The sequence below is a fragment of the Stegastes partitus genome, unplaced genomic scaffold (assembly GCF_000690725.1).
Source record: "Stegastes partitus isolate 25-593 unplaced genomic scaffold, Stegastes_partitus-1.0.2 Scaffold750, whole genome shotgun sequence".
Taxonomy (NCBI): domain Eukaryota; kingdom Metazoa; phylum Chordata; class Actinopteri; family Pomacentridae; genus Stegastes; species Stegastes partitus.
In genome coordinates, this window is record NW_007578481.1 from 153,306 (window position 1) to 171,956 (window position 18,651).

The 18,651-nt window shown below is 43.9% G+C and overlaps 1 protein-coding gene and 1 long non-coding RNA gene across 3 annotated transcripts in view; one reads left to right on the forward strand and one right to left on the reverse strand.

Moving 5' to 3' along the window:
* The window catches only part of LOC103364444 (uncharacterized), a 7,580-nt gene extending 4,686 nt beyond the window's left edge, over nucleotides 1-2,894 (forward strand). Inside the window, exon 2 of the long non-coding RNA XR_520546.1 lies at nucleotides 59-2,894. This is a non-coding gene — a long non-coding RNA (uncharacterized LOC103364444). The remainder of the gene's footprint in view (nucleotides 1-58) is intronic.
* map2k7 (mitogen-activated protein kinase kinase 7) lies at nucleotides 2,815-18,519 on the reverse strand. Of its 2 annotated transcripts, XM_008291567.1 has the most exons (12): nucleotides 18,324-18,519; nucleotides 16,327-16,374; nucleotides 13,221-13,365; nucleotides 12,671-12,737; nucleotides 11,265-11,378; nucleotides 9,389-9,508; nucleotides 9,063-9,170; nucleotides 8,790-8,969; nucleotides 8,233-8,313; nucleotides 7,293-7,435; nucleotides 6,340-6,385; nucleotides 2,815-6,224 (listed from the first exon to the last, which is right to left on the reverse strand). In XM_008291567.1, the coding sequence occupies exons 1-12, from the start codon at nucleotides 18,445-18,447 to the stop codon at nucleotides 6,081-6,083; spliced, it is 1,320 nt and encodes a 439-aa protein (XP_008289789.1). In that variant the 5' UTR covers nucleotides 18,448-18,519; the 3' UTR covers nucleotides 2,815-6,080. The 2 variants fall into 2 exon arrangements, with proteins under 2 accessions (XP_008289789.1, XP_008289790.1); XM_008291568.1 differs by lacking the exon at nucleotides 16,327-16,374 and having other exon boundaries at nucleotides 18,324-18,518.
* Nucleotides 18,520-18,651: the final 132 nt, after the last annotated feature.

The window sequence follows — 18,651 nt, forward strand, 5'->3', positions numbered from 1 at the left end:
AATAATAATAATAAAAACAGTAATCATAATGATAAAAAACAATGGACAAAAATAAAAGCTAATAATAATAATAATCACCGTCAATAAAGACTTTTGGTAGACGAATAAACATCACACACTCTCTCACACAGCTAACTGAAAAGAACGGCACAAAAAAAAGGGGAAAACAGGACGTGGAGACATTTTTTTTTTCTCTAACAAACACTGTCTGCTAATAAAGATACAGCTCCTCCTCCTCCTCCTCGACAACTAGTGATGGGTCCAAAGTGAAAAAAGTATATTGCAAAGTCGACATTACAAAAAAAAAAGGCAAAAAAAAAAAAGTGTGTCTTTTCCTAAGTACACAATAATTCAACTTTTTTTTTTGTTGCAAAAAAACAAAAACAAAAAAATACAGACTATATGTGTAAAAATCATAAATAAGGATAAAGTTTTGTGCATCCCCGTCCCAACCAACCATTGTCTTGGAAGAAGAAAAAAACAACAAACAGAAAACAAAACAATGGCAGTTACAGCGGTGACAATAACATGCAGTTGATATACTTTACAGCATTGATCTGTATCTCCCCCCCACCCCCACAAAAACAAAAAACTACAAACCCCAGGTCTAACCCCCCGTCCCTCCCCAGACCCCCAATACAATCCTTAAATATTTGTCAGCTCATTCAAAACATATCTCTTGCTCTGTCTTTTTTCTCTGTGAACTAGCTGAAGGCGGCGATGATGTTAATCACACTGGGAGGGGCTCGACGAGGAAAAAATTTAAAATAAGAAATGCACCGTCGCTCGCTCCAGTTTAAATCTGTGTATGTACAGGAAGGAGGCGTTTCTTTTTTTGTTTTCTCCCTCCGCCGAAGCAAGCTGACATGGTTTGAATGACTGCATAGTGAAAATGATATTTGGTTTACTTACAGATGGGGTTACGACACACACACACACAAACACACACACACTCGCTCGCTCGGTGTCCAGGTGCGAGTTACCGACTAGCTGGTTTTACACACCGCTGGCCTCGCACCCGACAAGCTAATATACACATGAAGCCACTATCGGCTGTGTAGGATGATGACTTTATACATTTGGTGTGTGTGTGTGTGTGGATTAGTAATATTTTGTCTGTCACACACACACACTGTCGGATGTCGTTTGAATGGAAACCAGCACGGTGGAGCGAGTGTGTGTGTTTACAAAATACACATCAGCTTAATAACAGAGAACCTCGACAGTGGGAGACTGGGTCCAGCCGTGGACGCGAGTTCGCCGAGACGCACACACACACGCGCGCACACACACACAGAAGAGTTTGAAATGTCGTAGTGAGAGTGCACCGTCTCCTACGGCGAGTAGATTTGAAACTGCACCAACGAGGACACCTCCGGCTGCGCTGGCGGAGCAGAGCAGCTGCCGGATGCTGAGCACCAGGTTCAGGTCTATGTACAACGGATTTTTTGATCAGGGGAGGCTGAGCAGATCTGTCACGAGGAGCCCCGAACCCCTGTCATCTGGAGAGTTTACACGAACAGGAAAAGGATCCGCTCGCTGGTGAAGGTTAACCGTGGCTTTTGAATCAGTCCCGGCTCGCATCTGGTCTCCAGATCGAGACCGGACGAGGGCCGAGCTAACGGAGTTCTGCCGGCTCCACGTCTGCTCAGGGGCCTGCATCGCCAAGAGACACGAGCTGTCTTTGGGATTGACTCGGGTGGTTCTGCATCACAAAGCTGGCTCACGTTGAACTGATGGGGACCTATGCTGCCTGGCTCAGCAGTGTGGATGACGCTTACAGTCCACAATGCCATCTGGATTCAAAGGGGATGCTTGCAGATGTTTTAATGGGAAATGAACATGTGAGAATCTGATCTGAAATAAGGGGGCGGGGTTAAGATTTTGCAGGTTCATGAGGGGTATTATTTTTATTATGGTACTGGAGGAAGCTTTGTACGTTTTGAAAAATATCCCAGGATCTAGTGTTTTTGGAGTTTGACCCAAATTCTGAACTTTAAGTGAAGATATATCTGCGTCTAGAGCTTCTCTAATGTGTCTCTCTAACGGATATGCGAGCCTAAACTGCTACAATTACTAAGCTTGAACCTTACTTATTCTATGGAGTAATAACACTTGTTGCTGTCCTCTGAGGAGTTACAGCTGGGTCGGTAAACCCAACGCGTCGGGACTCGGTGAAAGCAGGTAACCCAAAGAGAGCCAGACGAAGCCGAACGCAGGCCGCTGTGTCTGATTGGCTGAGCATAGGGGCGAGCCAGCTGCTTGTGCTGCCCGGCCCCTGCTTGTGTGTTCGTGCACCAGTCTCCCCCTGTACGCTATATGACACATACACGGCGCTGCTATAATACAGCACCCCCACCACGTTCCTCCCCCACTAGCTAGAGACATTTCATATACATCATAGCTGAGAGTAATCAATGATAACGTCGATAACAATAGTCATAACAAGAACAACAATTTCCGTTGAGTTGTGGTCACCTTTGGTGTGAACTGTCAAGGTTGTCAAGCTTGCGGGCGACCTGTGGACAGAGGGAGCGATGGACGGACACGGAGCATCTGGACAGACAGACATCCCCTCTAATGGTATCTACGCTGTACAGAGTTGTAGTGTGGTGTGGGGGTTATAAACGATTAACTACATCCATTACATACAGAGCTACGCTTGAGGTGACGTGTGTGTGTGTTTACATTTTGCGTGGGTTAGTACTTTTGTGAAGCCGACCTCCCTGCACGTTCTCTTCTGCTCCATCCCACTAGCTCTCACTTGCTTTTGCTCTCTTCAGACTTGCTCTTCTGTATTTGGTAACACGTGTAGACATTGCATTATTTCACTTATTTGGCTTAAAAGAACAAGAATAAAGTATTTGTCCTTTGGGGAGAAAAAAAAAAAAAAAGTGACAGCAGCGTCTAAAGCAATAAAAAAAAGTAGCAGCAGTAGCAATGTAAATAAATAACATAGTTTGAACAGAACAGTACACATCATAAACACGACACACTAACTCACCAGCTAGAAATCAGAATTGGTACGTTGGTGTATCACCATGAAAGCTTTTTACAACATCCAGCTAGCCTCAGAGCTCCACCGTCCTGATCTTCCCTGTTCCCTCTCCTCGCTCGCACTTCCTGTCAACCAGCTTGTCTCTGACTTTTCTTTAACTCGTCATCCCACTTTCTTTATCCTCGCCGTCTTCCTTCGCTCCTCACTCCGTGCTCTCCTCTCCTTTTCCTGTCGTTTCCACTCTGCCATCTCGACAACATCCCCAGATCTCTCTCTCTCTCTCTCCCTTTCTCTGACACTTAACGGTTTCCTCTCTCCCCGTCGTTGCTGCTCCTCAGTCCTCTGTGTCTAGCGGTGATTTGGTTTGGTGTGTGACGGAGCGTGGCAGGTTACAGTCTGCACATCTAGCACGCTTTGGCTGTGACCCTCCGAGAGGGGAGGCAGTACGACTCTAGTCGGTCTGTCTCAGAGTACATCTACACATCTATACATGGCAGCTTCACACACGCTGACCGGCTCAGGTGCGCCTGATTCCTCCAGCCTGACACACTCATCTGAACAATCCTCAAGCTTGGGGGTCTTTAAACTGAATAGCCTGGGGGGCTGCTAGCTACAGCGTTTGCTCCTGGGAATAAAGAAAAAAGAGTTTTCTGCAGCAATATTTCAACAATTATTTTACTTGATTAATGGATTAGTTGCTTTGCTGAAAGGTATTCTGCAAAACAGGTGGACGATAGATGTACTTTTTCATCATCTCTAAAGCAAAAATACACTTGTTTTTAGTCTCAAATGATATTAAAATGAAAAACAGGTAGGACAAACAAACAAAAAAAGCCCAAAACTCTGGAAACTGGACTCTTCATTATGATTTTCTGACCATTTAAACACTGATTAAGAAAAAAGGTAAATAGGTAACTACTTTACAGTTTGAAATCCAAGAGAAAAAACATGTGTAGGGTAAAAAAAACTGATTTGTGGGCCTGATTTAATCTGAACACGTGAGCAGCGGCAGGATCTCGCAGGTCCCCCCAGGCTGATAGTCTGACACCCCTCCTCGAGCCTCTAAAAACACAAAAAACTGCTTCATCCACACTCGCCTGTGTCGATTTTCAATATCTGAAGGAATCTCTTGGGCTCCACCGACAACAGCCTACACGCAGCCTTTGGTCTGGAAACACTGTGGAGCGCTACATCACGGGAAACAGCCGAGGCAGACGGAGAGGTGGACGAAGAGGACGAGGTAGACGAACAGAGAGTGAAGTAAAGAAATGCTCCACAGGTCATAACATCTAGCCCCTTTTTTAGATTCTTTGTACAAGATAAGCTCCTGTTCTTTGCCGTCTCGATGAAAAAGCACTCTGCTCCCATTTTTTTTCCCCCTCCGACCTTTCTCTCAGTTCTCACACTAGTAACGGTTATGAAGTCTTCCAAACGGTTATCAGTGAGCGTACAACTCCCCTCTTCTGCTTTTCCCGTCAGAGTTCATGAAGCCCGTCGGCGCCTCATCTCTTCTCCTCCTCCTTCTCTTAAAACGCCCTTCTCTCATATTAAAAAACCCACTCGCGATTCGTTTTCTTCAAAGCTACAACGCAACACTAATTTTTTTGTAGTTCTTTTTCGTTATTTTTTCCCAATTATGCAGCTGCTAAATTAAAACGATGGCCTTTTAACATATTTCATAGCTAAATTAATAAGAATTACTATCCTTACATTTTAAAAAAACACAGCCAACAAGATGAATTTGTTCTCGTTTGTGTGTTAGAGCTGTAGTGTGAAGGTGAATAAAAGACGAGGAAATACAACCTCACTTAATAACAACAGCCAGTGAGTGTGTCTTGACAGGGCTCCAGACTATTTGTTTGAGAGCGAGCGGGTTGAAATTTCAAGTGGTTGCATTCGTGCGAGTGCATGATGATCATTCAGCTGTACTGCAGGCAGCTACTGTGTTAACTACAGCAGTGGAAAGCATTACTACTTTTACATTTTAAAATACAGTCTTCTCATGAAATGTGGAGCGCCCCTACATTTGCATGTAGGTGCTCCGCATTTTAGAGAAAAATCACTTGGTTTCATCTTGGACAAATCGGACATTAGAACGCCCCAGTTTAACTCTTTTCAAAGTACTTTTCGGTCACAATTCTGTCTGAGCGCACCGCAGCCACCAAGCAGCAGCTACTGCAGCCTGCAAAGAGGGGTGTTCAGGGAACATCGGTAAATTGTAGTGTCTATCAATAAGAAAATGTTCAGCAAGTCATATGTTTTGCCTGTGACAAGGTAGGAGGTGCTAGCAAGTAAGAAAGTTGGTCGCACCAGTGAAAGAGTTAGTCTGGAGCCCTGCTTGATATTTATCCATACGTACACACATGGAAATGCTCACTCATACACACACACACACACACACACATCTACATACAGATACAGCCTGAGAATGTGTGATAGTAGAAACACCTGAAGAATCATAATTGCACCAAACATTGTTTTTGTCCTCCATATCGTTTATGTACAAGAACAACTTGTGTTGGCTAAAGTAGCAGATGCTTTGTTCCAGTGTGTAGTGACTACTCTGTTGTCTAATCCAATGTCTTGGATCAAAGCTGGAAACAGACATATAGATGGAAAAACTACTGAAAAGTGGAGGAAATGTGAAAGCACATACAAGACACACACACAGTTTGTATGTAGGTGTGTGGCTGTTACACACACCGTGATGTGATGCGATATGATAGTGTGACAAAACGTAACGAATGACGCTAACTACAGTGTGCACCTTTCCCCTCCTCCCCACGTCTGTCTGTCCAAATTCAATACGCTAATAAACAGCACCCACCCGTCATCGACCTACCGGTCCACCTCAGTCCATCGCTCCATCTGTCCATGCAGAGTCCTCCATTAAATCTCCGTCGCTCCCTCCTCCGTGGGCTCTTCAGGTTCTCCGGTGGACAGATGGACAGGCAGGATGGGTGTAGCGCTAGACGTAGCTGCTAACGGCTAGACTAGAACAGACTGAGTCTGGGCTTGGCAAAGCTAAAGCTAGGCTAGTCTAGCGTACGGCTAAGCTAACGCCGGGCTGGAAAAGGCTAGGCTACCTACTGAAGAGCGAGTGGAGCTGGTGCTGATGGCTGTAACACTGGCTGCTGCGAGGCGACTCGGTGCGATCCATCACCGTCTGAAACCAACCAGCCACATCCACCTCCAGCACCTCGTAACGCCGGATGAAACTGTGCTCCTATAATCAGGAAGAAGAAAAACAGAACAGTGGTGAGTTTAACTACATTTGTTCTTTAGGCAGTTCTAGTGGATCTCATTAATATTTTTAATTCTCATTACAAATGGCGACTTACCAGCAGTTGGTGGTATTTTGGCCTTTTTCTGTGATCCTTTGTGAGGCTGTAGAGAGAGAAACGCACAAAAGTAAAGTTGCAGTAAGTGAATTTTAAGTAGTTTTATCTATGTAGCCCTTTTTTTTTTTTTTTTTAACAGGAAAACAGGACATATTTTACATGAAGGCGCTTACAGTACAATAAACGTTCATAATAAAAATACAAGAACAGCAAGACTAACAATAAACCACCTTTTTTGCCAGCACAATCTTGAACTTTACTTCTACTTTTAAACTTAAATGTGGTGATCTATATGTCAGTTAAGGTGCTTGAAACTCCTTTCAATTCCAGTGGCGTCACATTTCAGTTCACCTTGACCAGCAAAGGGAAAACAAGCTGTGTGGAAATACTTTAAATTAAGCAATAAGAAAACAAAGGCAGTTTAAAACTGGTCTACCAGGGTGGCAAAACAAACATCAAAACTTACCTGAAGTCTCTAAGCAGAAGGCTTTTGTTTGATAGTCCACAGTAGGTACCAAACCTGATTTCATCCACTGCTGTTACACATGACTATAATTTTTGCAAATGCTCTGAATATTTATACTTATACTTAAGGAGTAAGGGATACAGTTTGGGAACATCTGGAGCATTAATGTAGCACGTTATTATATTAACTGTCATCCCATTGAACAAGGACTCCAACCCTCTCTCAGAAGCTTTGAGGATTCACTTCTGATTGCTACCGTAGCACCACAGCCCAAAAATGTTATTCGTCACAGCGCTCATGCATCCATGATAACGAATCAGAAGCCTGACGGAACAGAAATGCTTTTAAGTTTACTTCTGAATGCGGACACAGTTGCGGGAGATCTCAGGTCACTGAAGCTTCCACACGAGATCCGGTTCTTGTTTTAGGTACATTTAGGAAACCTGCGTCTCGGCCACAAGCTTCTCAGAGCGAGATGTGAACTCACCAGTCTTTGACGAAGGACTGGAAGTCGAGGGAGAAACCCATGCTGAGAGGCAGGAGAGGAGGATCTTCCTGCAGCACTTTGGTCAGAACCTCAAAGTCTGTCTTACAGTTTTTGTAGGGAAACTGTCCTGTAGCCAGCTCCACCTAGAGCACACAAGGAAGCCATCAACATCCACAAGGAGACATTTTAGTCATAACAAACCAATTTACTTTATGGATACACTTGTGCAATCAAAACAAACACACTTTTAGTTTCTCGTTTAGTTCCAGGAAGTACTTAGTTAAAAAGGGATTTAATATTTCTGAGGTCGTTGACGTTCTTATCAACTCGCATGCAGCAGCAGCAGCAGCAGCAGCACTCCTCCTCACATGCTCATAATGAGTTCTGCATAGGGTCATTCATCTCTAACTAATAACTCATTGTTAAAACAATTCTTTGATATTGTGCTGCGTGTTAAATTCTTTTTAGAGATACAACAAGTTGGAGATGAATCATTTAGTCTCTGAAAATTAATCAGTAACTTTTAAACTAATCAAATCCTTCTAAACCAGTGAACTCTGGTTTAAGTTCAATACTTGAAAGCTTTATGCCGTGTGTGTGTGTATGCTGTGTTTACGCCATCAGGTTTAAGATTATATAGATATCATACACTTATTGTTGCTTCTTCTTTTACTCATAGTATTACAACTCATACTACAACATTCCTCGCATCATATCAGAGCATTACAACAGCTGTGTAAATATAAAATCATTTGAATTTTTGTTGCACATTTCTTCAGTTTTCAGCAACACTATATACATTATGCTTAATGTGAAAGTCCTCTACATTTTGTAATATAAATATTATTACAGAGACAACAAAAAACAAATGACGCCGCACATCAGTTAGAACAGAAACTCAAACTAACACTTCATACTGTGAAAATGACGACAGACTCACCAGGGAGATGCCGAGGCTCCACACGTCTGCTCGGATGTCATAATCGGGTTTGGTGGGATCTGGAGGGTCTATCCTTTCAGGCTGCAAGAATATAAAAACAGGCAACGCTGAGTTTAAGACATCAGTGTGAGCAACTGTGTCAACTGGGACTTCTGATACCATCGACTGAGTCTGGGAAGGGTTCTGTATTTTAATTTAACCTTTGATTTACAGAATTACTTGGTGTTCTTTCAACACAACCTGCAATGTCGAGTCTCAGGTTTTACTCTTTTCCATCATCTGTGACATTAAAACATTTCCACACAGTGAAAGTTTGAAACATATCTGAGCTGATTTCATTTATACAAGAGGTCAGAGTGTCAGAGCAGAGAACAGAAAAAGACATGATGCTCTCCTCTCTGTTTCCGTCACACTTAGTTTGTAGTTTGGTCATTCGGAGACAAAAATTAGTTTATAAGGGCTCATAGCCTGTTATTGTGTTATCCTCGGTTGCTCTGCGCAAGATGATGCAGCCTAATTCAATTGAACTGAAAGAGACAAAGTGGGACTTCACTCACCGCCATGTAGGCAGCACAGCCGGCACTGCGAGTCTTGGCCTTGGAGTCGACGAGGCGTCCGCTGATGCCAAAGTCGCACAGTTTGATCTGACCTTTAGCGTCCAGGAGGATGTTGGAGGGTTTGACGTCCCGGTGGATGACACCGTGTTTCTCTTTCAGGTACAACAAAGCTTTCACTATCTGAAGCAGACACACAAAGTGAAATCTGTAAGAACAAAACAAACAAGTCGGCGTTGCTACACTTGGCCATCTGTGCATGTTTCTGCAACTTACTGCCACTGTCATCTTTCCGAGGATTCGCTCTGGGATGGGGCCCTGAATTCGTTTCTTCAGCTTCTCAGCACATGTTCCCATCAGCTCCATGGCAATGAATACATCCGTCTGTACATGTATACAAACAAACACACACGCATACATCCAGCTTTAACCAGTTGAGTTACGGAAGGGAGTTTACTAAAATAAAAGACTCACACTGGGTGCAAATATATAACATAAACCTGAGCTGGCTGTTGTGGCGTTCTAGGGAACAACACTGAATTTCCTGCACTATAATTTAACTGTTAAGAATACAAACAGTGAAGTATTTTAGGGACACCCACGTTGGTCACTATGGCGCCGTAGCACTGGATGATGTAAGGACAGTCATGACTCTTCAGCACCACATCCAGGTCCATCAGGATCCTTTTGTTCTCGTCTTTGTTTCCCGTACGACGCATTTGCTGGGGACACACACAGATACAATGAAAGATACCACGCTGCGTGTGCAGTTAAGAAACAAGCGATTAGGAAATCACAACACACAGACTCCTCTGGTGAACTGATTGACTGTATAATTGTTAAACAGCTTGGATGGCTACAATTAAGTCATCTCTTCAACAGAGGGGCTGTTCTGTGGGGCTGTTAATGCCACTGTGTTGGTAAACTAGAGACAATTAAAACACAAAAGAAAATAAGAACCGGAGACTCTGCAGGGGGGAGCCTCAAGCTCCTGTTGAACTTTGATCATAATGGCTGAGGTTAGAGAATCTGTGTCTTTACGCTCACTGCAGGGAGACGTTATTAAAATGTTCTTGTCCTCTGGTATAAACAAGAAAAAAACAAGCCAGTGAGATGCTCCTATATACTATACTTGAGCTCAGTATGCTGCTGTTTATTAGCTTCTTCTTTGCTCAACCTAAATACTTTACAGCACAGTTTAAAAGCAAGAAAACACCACGAGTGTTTAGAGTGAACGCTCACATGTAAGAATTATGTCTTCCCAGACCTAAAACTTCTGATCTGTTTTCTTATTATAACTTGTTATCAACCCTCATCAAAAATACATCAGTGACACAAAGAGAGCTTCAAACTGCAAGTGACATTATTGAGGAAACTACATCATTAATTATCTATACACCGCTTAATCCTCATTAGGGTCTCTGGGGGCTGGAGCCTATCCCAGACAACCAAGCACACTCACATTCACAGCTACGGACAATTTAGAATCACCAATTAACCTCAACATGCTTTTGGACTGTGTGGGAAGAAGCCGGAGAACCCGGAGAGAACCCACACTGCACGGGGAGAACATGCAAACTCCACACAGAAAGATCCCAGGTGTCCTCACCAGGACGTGAACCAGCGACCTTCTTGCTGCGAGGCAACGGTGCTAACCACCGAGCTACCTGTAGCCCATCTACATCATTACTTATTAGATTTTTATGTGTTATGAGTCACATCATTATTTCCTTCTCTAGATTTAGCCTCAAATGCATTTGTTTGTAATCATGAATCTCAGGACGGCTTTCAACGAGAACAGCTCAGGCTAATAGAGATCCGTTAAATAACACGAGGAATAAAAGATTCAAAACCAGGATGAAAAATAAAAAGGAGGAATATATTAAATAAATTACACGTGATTTGAGATCCACATTTTAGCACGCCAGCACCCCAACGAATCAAATCAGTAGTAAAATAATAGCAACAGCAACAAAAATATTAATGTTTTCTATGTGAGCATAAGATTGAGAGCATCTGGCTGCTGTTAGACTGCATCACCAATCTGCTGTGGGTTTGATCTCCTCTGGAAACATTTCAGAGGCTGTACTTTTGTCGCAGATGCCATCAATCATATTGAATGTCACTGCTGCCAATATCACTCAAGTATCAAAGTGTACTTTCTTTATTTTGTCTTATGATGTTGTCAAGTGATGATTTTATCTACAGCTGCTCGTGAAAGACTGCAGATCAACACGCTGTCAAATGTTATACTCAATCAAAACTGTCTGACAAGAGAAACAGAAAATTCAACTGGAAATAAGCACAACAATATTGTGAATTTGGCTGTATGAAGGCAGTAGAAGTGATCACATAACAGAGGTTCATCTTGTTCTTTTGATTTTCTACCTGTCTACTTGTCTGACCGTGTACATTAACCAGTGGATGCGACAGAATATGATAGTGTGAGCAGTGAACAGGTGAGAGCAGGAGTCTTACTTTCACAGCAATGACATGGCCTGTCTTCTTGAATCGCACTTTGAAGACCTGTCCACAAGTCCCGCTGCCGATCTCCCCCTCACTGATCAGGTCTGTTACCTCCGCTGGATACCGCTGTGGAAGCCACGAGCAAATTAAACGTTACATACGTCTTTCTACGCAAACTCTTCCAACCTGAAAATAGAGTAAAGAGGTCTGTTCTAACATTCTGCATCATACAGCAAAAGTAAACCCCATTTAGTAGCAAATGTTTTGATCTGTAATTAAGCTGCTCCCCCATCGGCCATGACTAAAGAATACCAGCACACAGTGGGAAGATGCATAATTTTCCCTGCTTCGTTAAAAATAAGTCATTGGTGACTGTGATGCAGTTAGTGACATCTCATTGAGTCATGATGCAACAGCCCCTCTGGGCTAATGAGAGGAAGCAAAAAAACAAACTGGAGAGCAGTAATGAGTCACATCATTTTCTCGAGCATCTTCAAACCACGACTAGCGCCGACTATGAAACTGGACCCGGAGGCTGGAAAAGGGCAAAAACACACAAACTAAATAAGACCAGCGACTATTAGACAAAACAACAAACACATCAAGGTTGCTGATGGTTTTCCTGATGATGTGTTCATTGTGAAAAAGAAAAAGCAGACAGCAGAGGGCTGATAGTCTGAGCTCTGCTGAAGGACACAGCAGCAGTGTTGATGTTTGCTTTCATAGGATTTTAACCTTGACTTGGTTTAACAATAGCGTCTGTGCTTATGAGACAGGGGTTGTTCATTTGTAGTTAAAAATAATTGTTTTCTTTCTGACTATTTAGGAGAACAAATAAGTGTTAAAAACTTAATTCAGGGGTTTAGTTTCTGAGTAGGAGTCGGGCTGTTTTAAAGGATAAATCTGGCTTAGCTGCAGTTTCCTTATGGCTAAAGTTCTATTCCTGCATGAAGGAGAAAACAGTCCTCTATAAAAGGAACAAGTATCATGACCAAAAAAACCCAATATTGTGTTTGCAAGTCTCTCATCGCTTTTCCTGTTTGTAGCAATCAGCCCAACGGAACAGAGAAGGTCACAAAAATGGCTTTATTTATGAATAGCCTCAATAAACACACATGTATTGGTCTTGGAGGATTTATGTCAGCAGGATGGTGTACGTGGGATATGCTCACAATGCCCACATTCAACGTAACAAAGGAACATAGCCGGGGTAAAAGTGTGGCTTACTGATGCTGTATGAAAAGCTTTAGAACAACAACTCACTCCATTTACAGGCTATATTGGGGCTTTAACTACAATTTGTTAGAAGAATCAATTCACTGTTGGTTTTCGTCTTTGTTGACACAAAGAAAAAATCCCGATCATGTTTGAACTTGTGCGTTGTCATGTCAGGAACTGAACTACAACACATGTCTCACCTGACCGTCGATCTTTAGATAACCCGTCTGTTTCATGATCTCCTGCAATTTCTGGTCGATCTCTGCACTGTGGAGGCAAAAAAAACCAAAAAAAAACAGCCAGTCAGCAAATGCTACATGACGTGTGTTGCAGAGACTTCTGACTTATAAATGGCTGCTGTTGTGCGTTTCTGTACATCTCGTCCACCCACTCTCTCCGCACGCGGCTCCACAGTTCTTAACATGATTCATAGAGCTCCACTCTCTGGTGTTTGTGTTCGAGTACATGTAACAGGAGACAAACTCTGTGACGTCTGTGAGCCTTACCATGTCAACATCTTTACGCCTCCTCTCTACTTAAAATGTTGCACTCGCTCATCTTGTGTGGCTATCTTTACATGTGAGTTGGTGTTGAGCAGCATTTCCAAACCAGATACTCGTGTTTTATTCTAAATGAAAAATGCATTGACTATTCTTTTTGAAAGACATTCGACAACAAGGATGACACAGAAACAAACTACTACAAATACAGTTCCTCAATTATTTTCTGCTCAGGAAAGAGTCGACGTACTTCTCTAGGCTCTTCTGCAGGCCGTACGGAGGCGTGGGCAGGGTGAGCATGTGTCGTGGGCGGCTGGGGTAGGGGTGGTGCTGAGGCGAGCTCTCTGAAGATGATGAGCGGCTGCCTCCATCGTTGGCCAGGGGCAGCTGGAGCGCTGGGATGGAGGAGGGAGGGGGGGGGGACATGTCATATTAGACACAGACAGGTGACTGGTGTGTTTTCCACCAGAGGCCAGCATGTCAGATGGTTATGTTTATTCATGCACTCTCTTAGTCAATTATTTGAATGATTTGAATACAAAACGTGGTGATGTGTTGTTAGCTTTGTTTCACCATTTCTTTGTGTTTTCCTTCTTGAAATTTGGTTTTCTTTTCCCCCAACACATGACTAAATAAAAGAGTCTAATGATGCGACAACATGCTCTATCGTATCCTGTGTGACACTGACTGGAAGCTATTTCCCAGGAGAAGCTGGCCTTGGCGAGGTCGCCGAGTTCTCTCCCTACAGCTCTGCTATCTAGACCCTGAAGAGTATTTAACCAGCATATGAACTTGTTGTTTTTTGCCCCCCCCAAAAAAAGTTACAGCTTTGTTTTTGTTTCGCCGATGTCCCGACCCAGTGTTAAAACAAACAGGACGGTTATCTCAGAGCAAAAGCAACACCATTCTCAGGCAGAGAGAGAGACAGCGCAGAGTTAGCCCACAGTTTGGAAGAGGTTCAGTTTAGGGATGTCCGAAGTTTGTTTGAAAAGGAAACCTACAGTGTAAAACAACATGGGGAGTGTTTTAAAAGCCTCAAGCATTGGTTTTAATAGTTATTGTAGCATTTTGTTCACTTAAGTGGCTGCTGAGATGTGAGAATGCAGCAACATGACAAAAACTGACAAGGACATGAGCACGAGCAGGGAGCTCACTGGAGGTGCAGGTTGTAAATAAACCAACAGTTACTAGATTACTTGAAATTAAAAGTAATCCAACAGCCATAATGTTCTTGATAATTCCTTGTTGCACATCCAACTAGTGAACCAGTTAATGATTGGACACAGAGCTTTCTTTTACCACTTTGGTTTGGTCCATCCTGGGAATTCACCCGCACCGTGTTTTAGAAACGTTGCTGTGTTTTCACATCTCAGCAATAGTTTCGGTGAGCACAAGGGTACCATAACCGATAAAACCAACGGCCGCAGCAATGAAAATAAAACCCAAGCTGGAACAGACCATAGCTTGCCATTAAAGCTAATATTTTTCATATAAAGCCTCGCTGCGTTATAAATAACCTCATAACCCTGGACACCGAATCAACAGTTCAAGGTGCCGTTCACGAGCAACTGAAATCCAGAATCACAGCAGAGGATGCGACATGCTTCTAGCCCCATAGAGTCGTAACCATGCGGTAAAGGTCATGTTAAAACTCCACCAGCCTTGTACTATCAGGAGAATGTGTAAGCCAGCCAGCGCCGGCCTATTTTTAAACAGATATGGTAAAGAATTTCAGGAGAACGATCCAAAGTAGAGTTAGTATCTGTCATGCAACCAAATGCTCAGACAGAAAGTCAGCAGCTACAATGACCTCCACGACCACGAACGCTGAGAGTTTAGCTCCCTACTCATAAGCCATGTCACATCAGTTGTTCTAAAACCAGTTTGCAAAACATTTCATGCAGCTTTTATGATTCTAATTAATAATATTTTTGTTGTGGCAGGCTGGCAACTTCTGTGAGGGTGCCGGTGGGTGTTTGAATCCATGAGTCACCTGGATGGATCAGCCTGTAAGGGGAGAATCAGTTAGTGGAGGGGAAGAGGGGTTAGTGTGGAGAGGAAGGAAGACTCAGGCAGTCTTTGGCACAGATTGCATCTCCATAGTTCGGCTGGCTCCAGATGGACGGATGGGAGGATTGATGGGCAGACAGAGCGAGGAAGGAGGGAGGAGGGGGGAACATACACAAACACAGATACTCGCAGGCGCTGCTGCACTGCCTCCTGCTCACACAGTGCCGCTGCAAAGGGAAGGGGAGGGTGCCAGAAGATGAAAAACAGACAAACAGCATCAAACAGTCCGATGTGAGAGAGAGAGAGAGAGAGAGAGGGAGTAGAAATTCGGCCAAAACTGCATAGCACAGACGAAGCTGGAAGTCGGACAGACAGTCAGTGAGACTCGGACAGGAAGGCAAGTCTTCAGTCGGCACAAAGAAAACAGAGACGGAGAGAGAAAGAGAAGCCGGAGTGTTCGCAGCACTCCTGCAGACGGACCAGTGGGGATGCTGGATTAGAGACTGTGTCAAACAAAACACAACCCAAAACATCGTGCCGTGCAGAAAAGCCACATGCACCGTGATTCTCTGCCTCCAGCAAAACAAAGGTTAATCATCTGACACGTCCACACACACACTCACACACACACCAGACACACACACACTGTGGACATCAACACATACCAACACTGCCCTGCCACTGGCACAGATGCACACACGTACAGAAAGGGGGAGTAGAGATGGAAAGATGGAGAGAGGATGTGAGTTTAGAGGAGGTGTAAATAACCGCTGAGCTAAAATATCCGCACTGGTCAAGGACTGGTTTCATCAACACGGATTAAGTCGTAAAATTAACAGCTAAGTGCGAGACAAAGTGTTGCATTGCAGGACATTTGAAAGGAATGAGAATTTGACGCTTATACGTGGTGCTTAATCCATATCTTTGAAACTACAATTTCTTCTTCATGGGACTCAAACAATCATCGAGACAGAAAAGTGGTTGGTCAGATTAAACAGGCTTCCACAGATATTTGTAAATGGAATTGTTTTCTGAACAGTCTGACCTTTATAGACACTAGATTTCAGAAATGTGCGTAAAAATGCTAAACCTAAGGGAAGCCGTGACATTGAGAGCCAATTAGGCTGAACTGGCAAGGTCAAAACTAAATTAGTACGAATGTGGGGACCTGCCTGGGATTTTCTCTGACGGGGTGGTACAAATGGAAAAAAGATCAGAAAGAGAAGATGGAGGAGGAGGAGGTGGACGGTATGATGGGGGGTACAGGTGTTGGAGGGTGAGGAGGGATGGATGGAGGGACGGAGGGGGGAGTGCAGTGGCAGAGAGAGCGATGGATTGAATGATACCTGCACGCTGGGAAGGGGCTGGAGCAGGACTGAGCTGGATCACGATGACTAAACAGAGGAAAGAAAATATACACACACACGCACATTACTGCAGTGTTCTACTGAGACGATCGCACACACACACACACACACACACACACACACACACACACACACACTCCATCATGTAACAAACAGAAAAAAAACACACAGATTTCTACAATTCACTTGTCTTCACACATGAACAGAACTCAAAGTAATTCAAATAATAAGTCTTTTTTTTTCTCTCTTTGTCTGATTGTCTACAAATCTCATTAAGACCAAAAGCAACTAAACGCCACACCACGCCGCCTCTTAGTCATTTCCAACCGTGTCTGTGGCACTCAGCCCCGAGAACACCGAGTCCTAATGAATTAAAACGTCTAAATAAAAAGGCCCAGTGATGTCCTACCACAGCTGAGCACTGCAGCGTTTAACAAACGTCACCCATACGGGAGTAAATATTTGTCGGGGAACCATTTTCAACTGTTAATTTGGTGCTCAAATGTGTATTTTACAGCAGCAGGATGGTGTCCGTCAACTCCAAATTAACTACAGCGCCTGTGTACACATGTAAAAGACACTGGAGCCTGTCATTGCATCCATCAAACTTTTTCTCCTCTAACACCAACACTCGGAGTACCAAACAGACAGCAGTGCTTTCGTTTTTCGACATTTTAAAATGCGTATGAGTCACTGCATGAGACTCCAGGCTACAGATTGTTGGTGCAACAAAATTGCTTCAGTGGTACGCTGTGTGCAATGCAAATGCTGACTTTTAACTTAACCGAGAATACAAAAGAAAAAAGTGATTGTGTCATTATCTGATCTGTATCTGAGGTAATTACAGATCTAGCTAGTCTGTATCTGAGCCAGATTTTTTTAGGTGTATATTACAGAGGCACGGGCTTTCTCATCCAGATTCATATATCTGTTTGTAGGATCTGTTGGTTTTGGTCTTCTCATGAGATTCATTCACATTCTTCTTTAATACAACTTCACAAAACATGTCTCAAGACAAAAAGCAATGAGGGAAAAAAAGCAGGTATGTGGTCTTGAGCCTACATGAACGAACAAGAAGGGATGATCTGTGGGGGAAGAATGGTCAGCCACCGGTTTTAGAAGTTCACTATGACACTGATGAGATGATGAAGACCTTCCTGTGTGTGTGCACCTCAGTGTTGGTCTGGATGTTACACAGCACAGCAAAGTTGCTCCTTTCTGAAGCAGCCTGGCTGAGTTTTCTCCTCCAGGGCCCAACATTGGTGCCTCACCAGCTCCTATAACACCTCACTGAAACCTTTAGCCATCAACAAATTGGCGTTTTAGTCATATATGAAGCAGCAGTCTGGTTTAAATCACCGCTAGCGCTAGCAGCAGCGAACGTATGTTCAACGTTAGCTAACGTTACATAGCTTCCACAAATTAGCGTGTGTTTCGTCAAGGACCTAAAAATGGCAATAAAAACCGACTCTGCCGCAAAAGTCACACGCAAACAGGCTGCTTATTGATTACATGTGCCTATAGGTAAGGTGGGGATAAATGGCAAGTCCAAAATATTTAATAAGGAAACTGGAAACTACATGAAAATTTCAAACTGACGCTGGGCCTGCCACAGACTATCACTGCCGCTGCTAGCCCGCTAGCCTAGCATGTTTGACAGGACAGAATCAAAACAGATTTCGGGACGTGACTGCCAGCGAGATATTTCATGACAGCGCTTCGTTTTTTCAAAATCCTGCCTCACGTTACTCACGACAGAAACTGCGCCGCTCGTTAAACGCGTGTTTTGACAGTAAAACCGGCGGACCGAGCCGAGTCGGTGTTTGTTTATGTAGCTAGCCTGTTAGCATGTAGCTGGTAGCTAGGAGCAGCGCAAACACCCCCACTCCTTCCCTTCCCTCCCTCCGCCTCTCCGATCTTTCCCCCTGCTATTCTGGCCGTTACCGACACCCCGGTCCTCCCCGGTGGACACTCACTCGGCCTCGGACGTGATCGCTGCGGACTCATGTCGATGTTGAGGTCGATTCTCCGGCGAGCTTCTTCATTTTCCTGCTTTAGTTTCTCCTCGATTCGCGACAGCCTCTGTTCCAGCGACGACATCTTGAAAAATTGAGCACCATGTAGTTCCCAGCAGAGCTCTCGACTCCCCTCTCTGGCAGGCAGGCCAGCAACACACACACTGACACACACACTGACACACACACACACACACACACACACACTGCAGCAACGGACCACACGTGTCACACATCTGTCCTGAAGCCCCAACATGAAACACACACCACGGGGTCACACTTCACCATC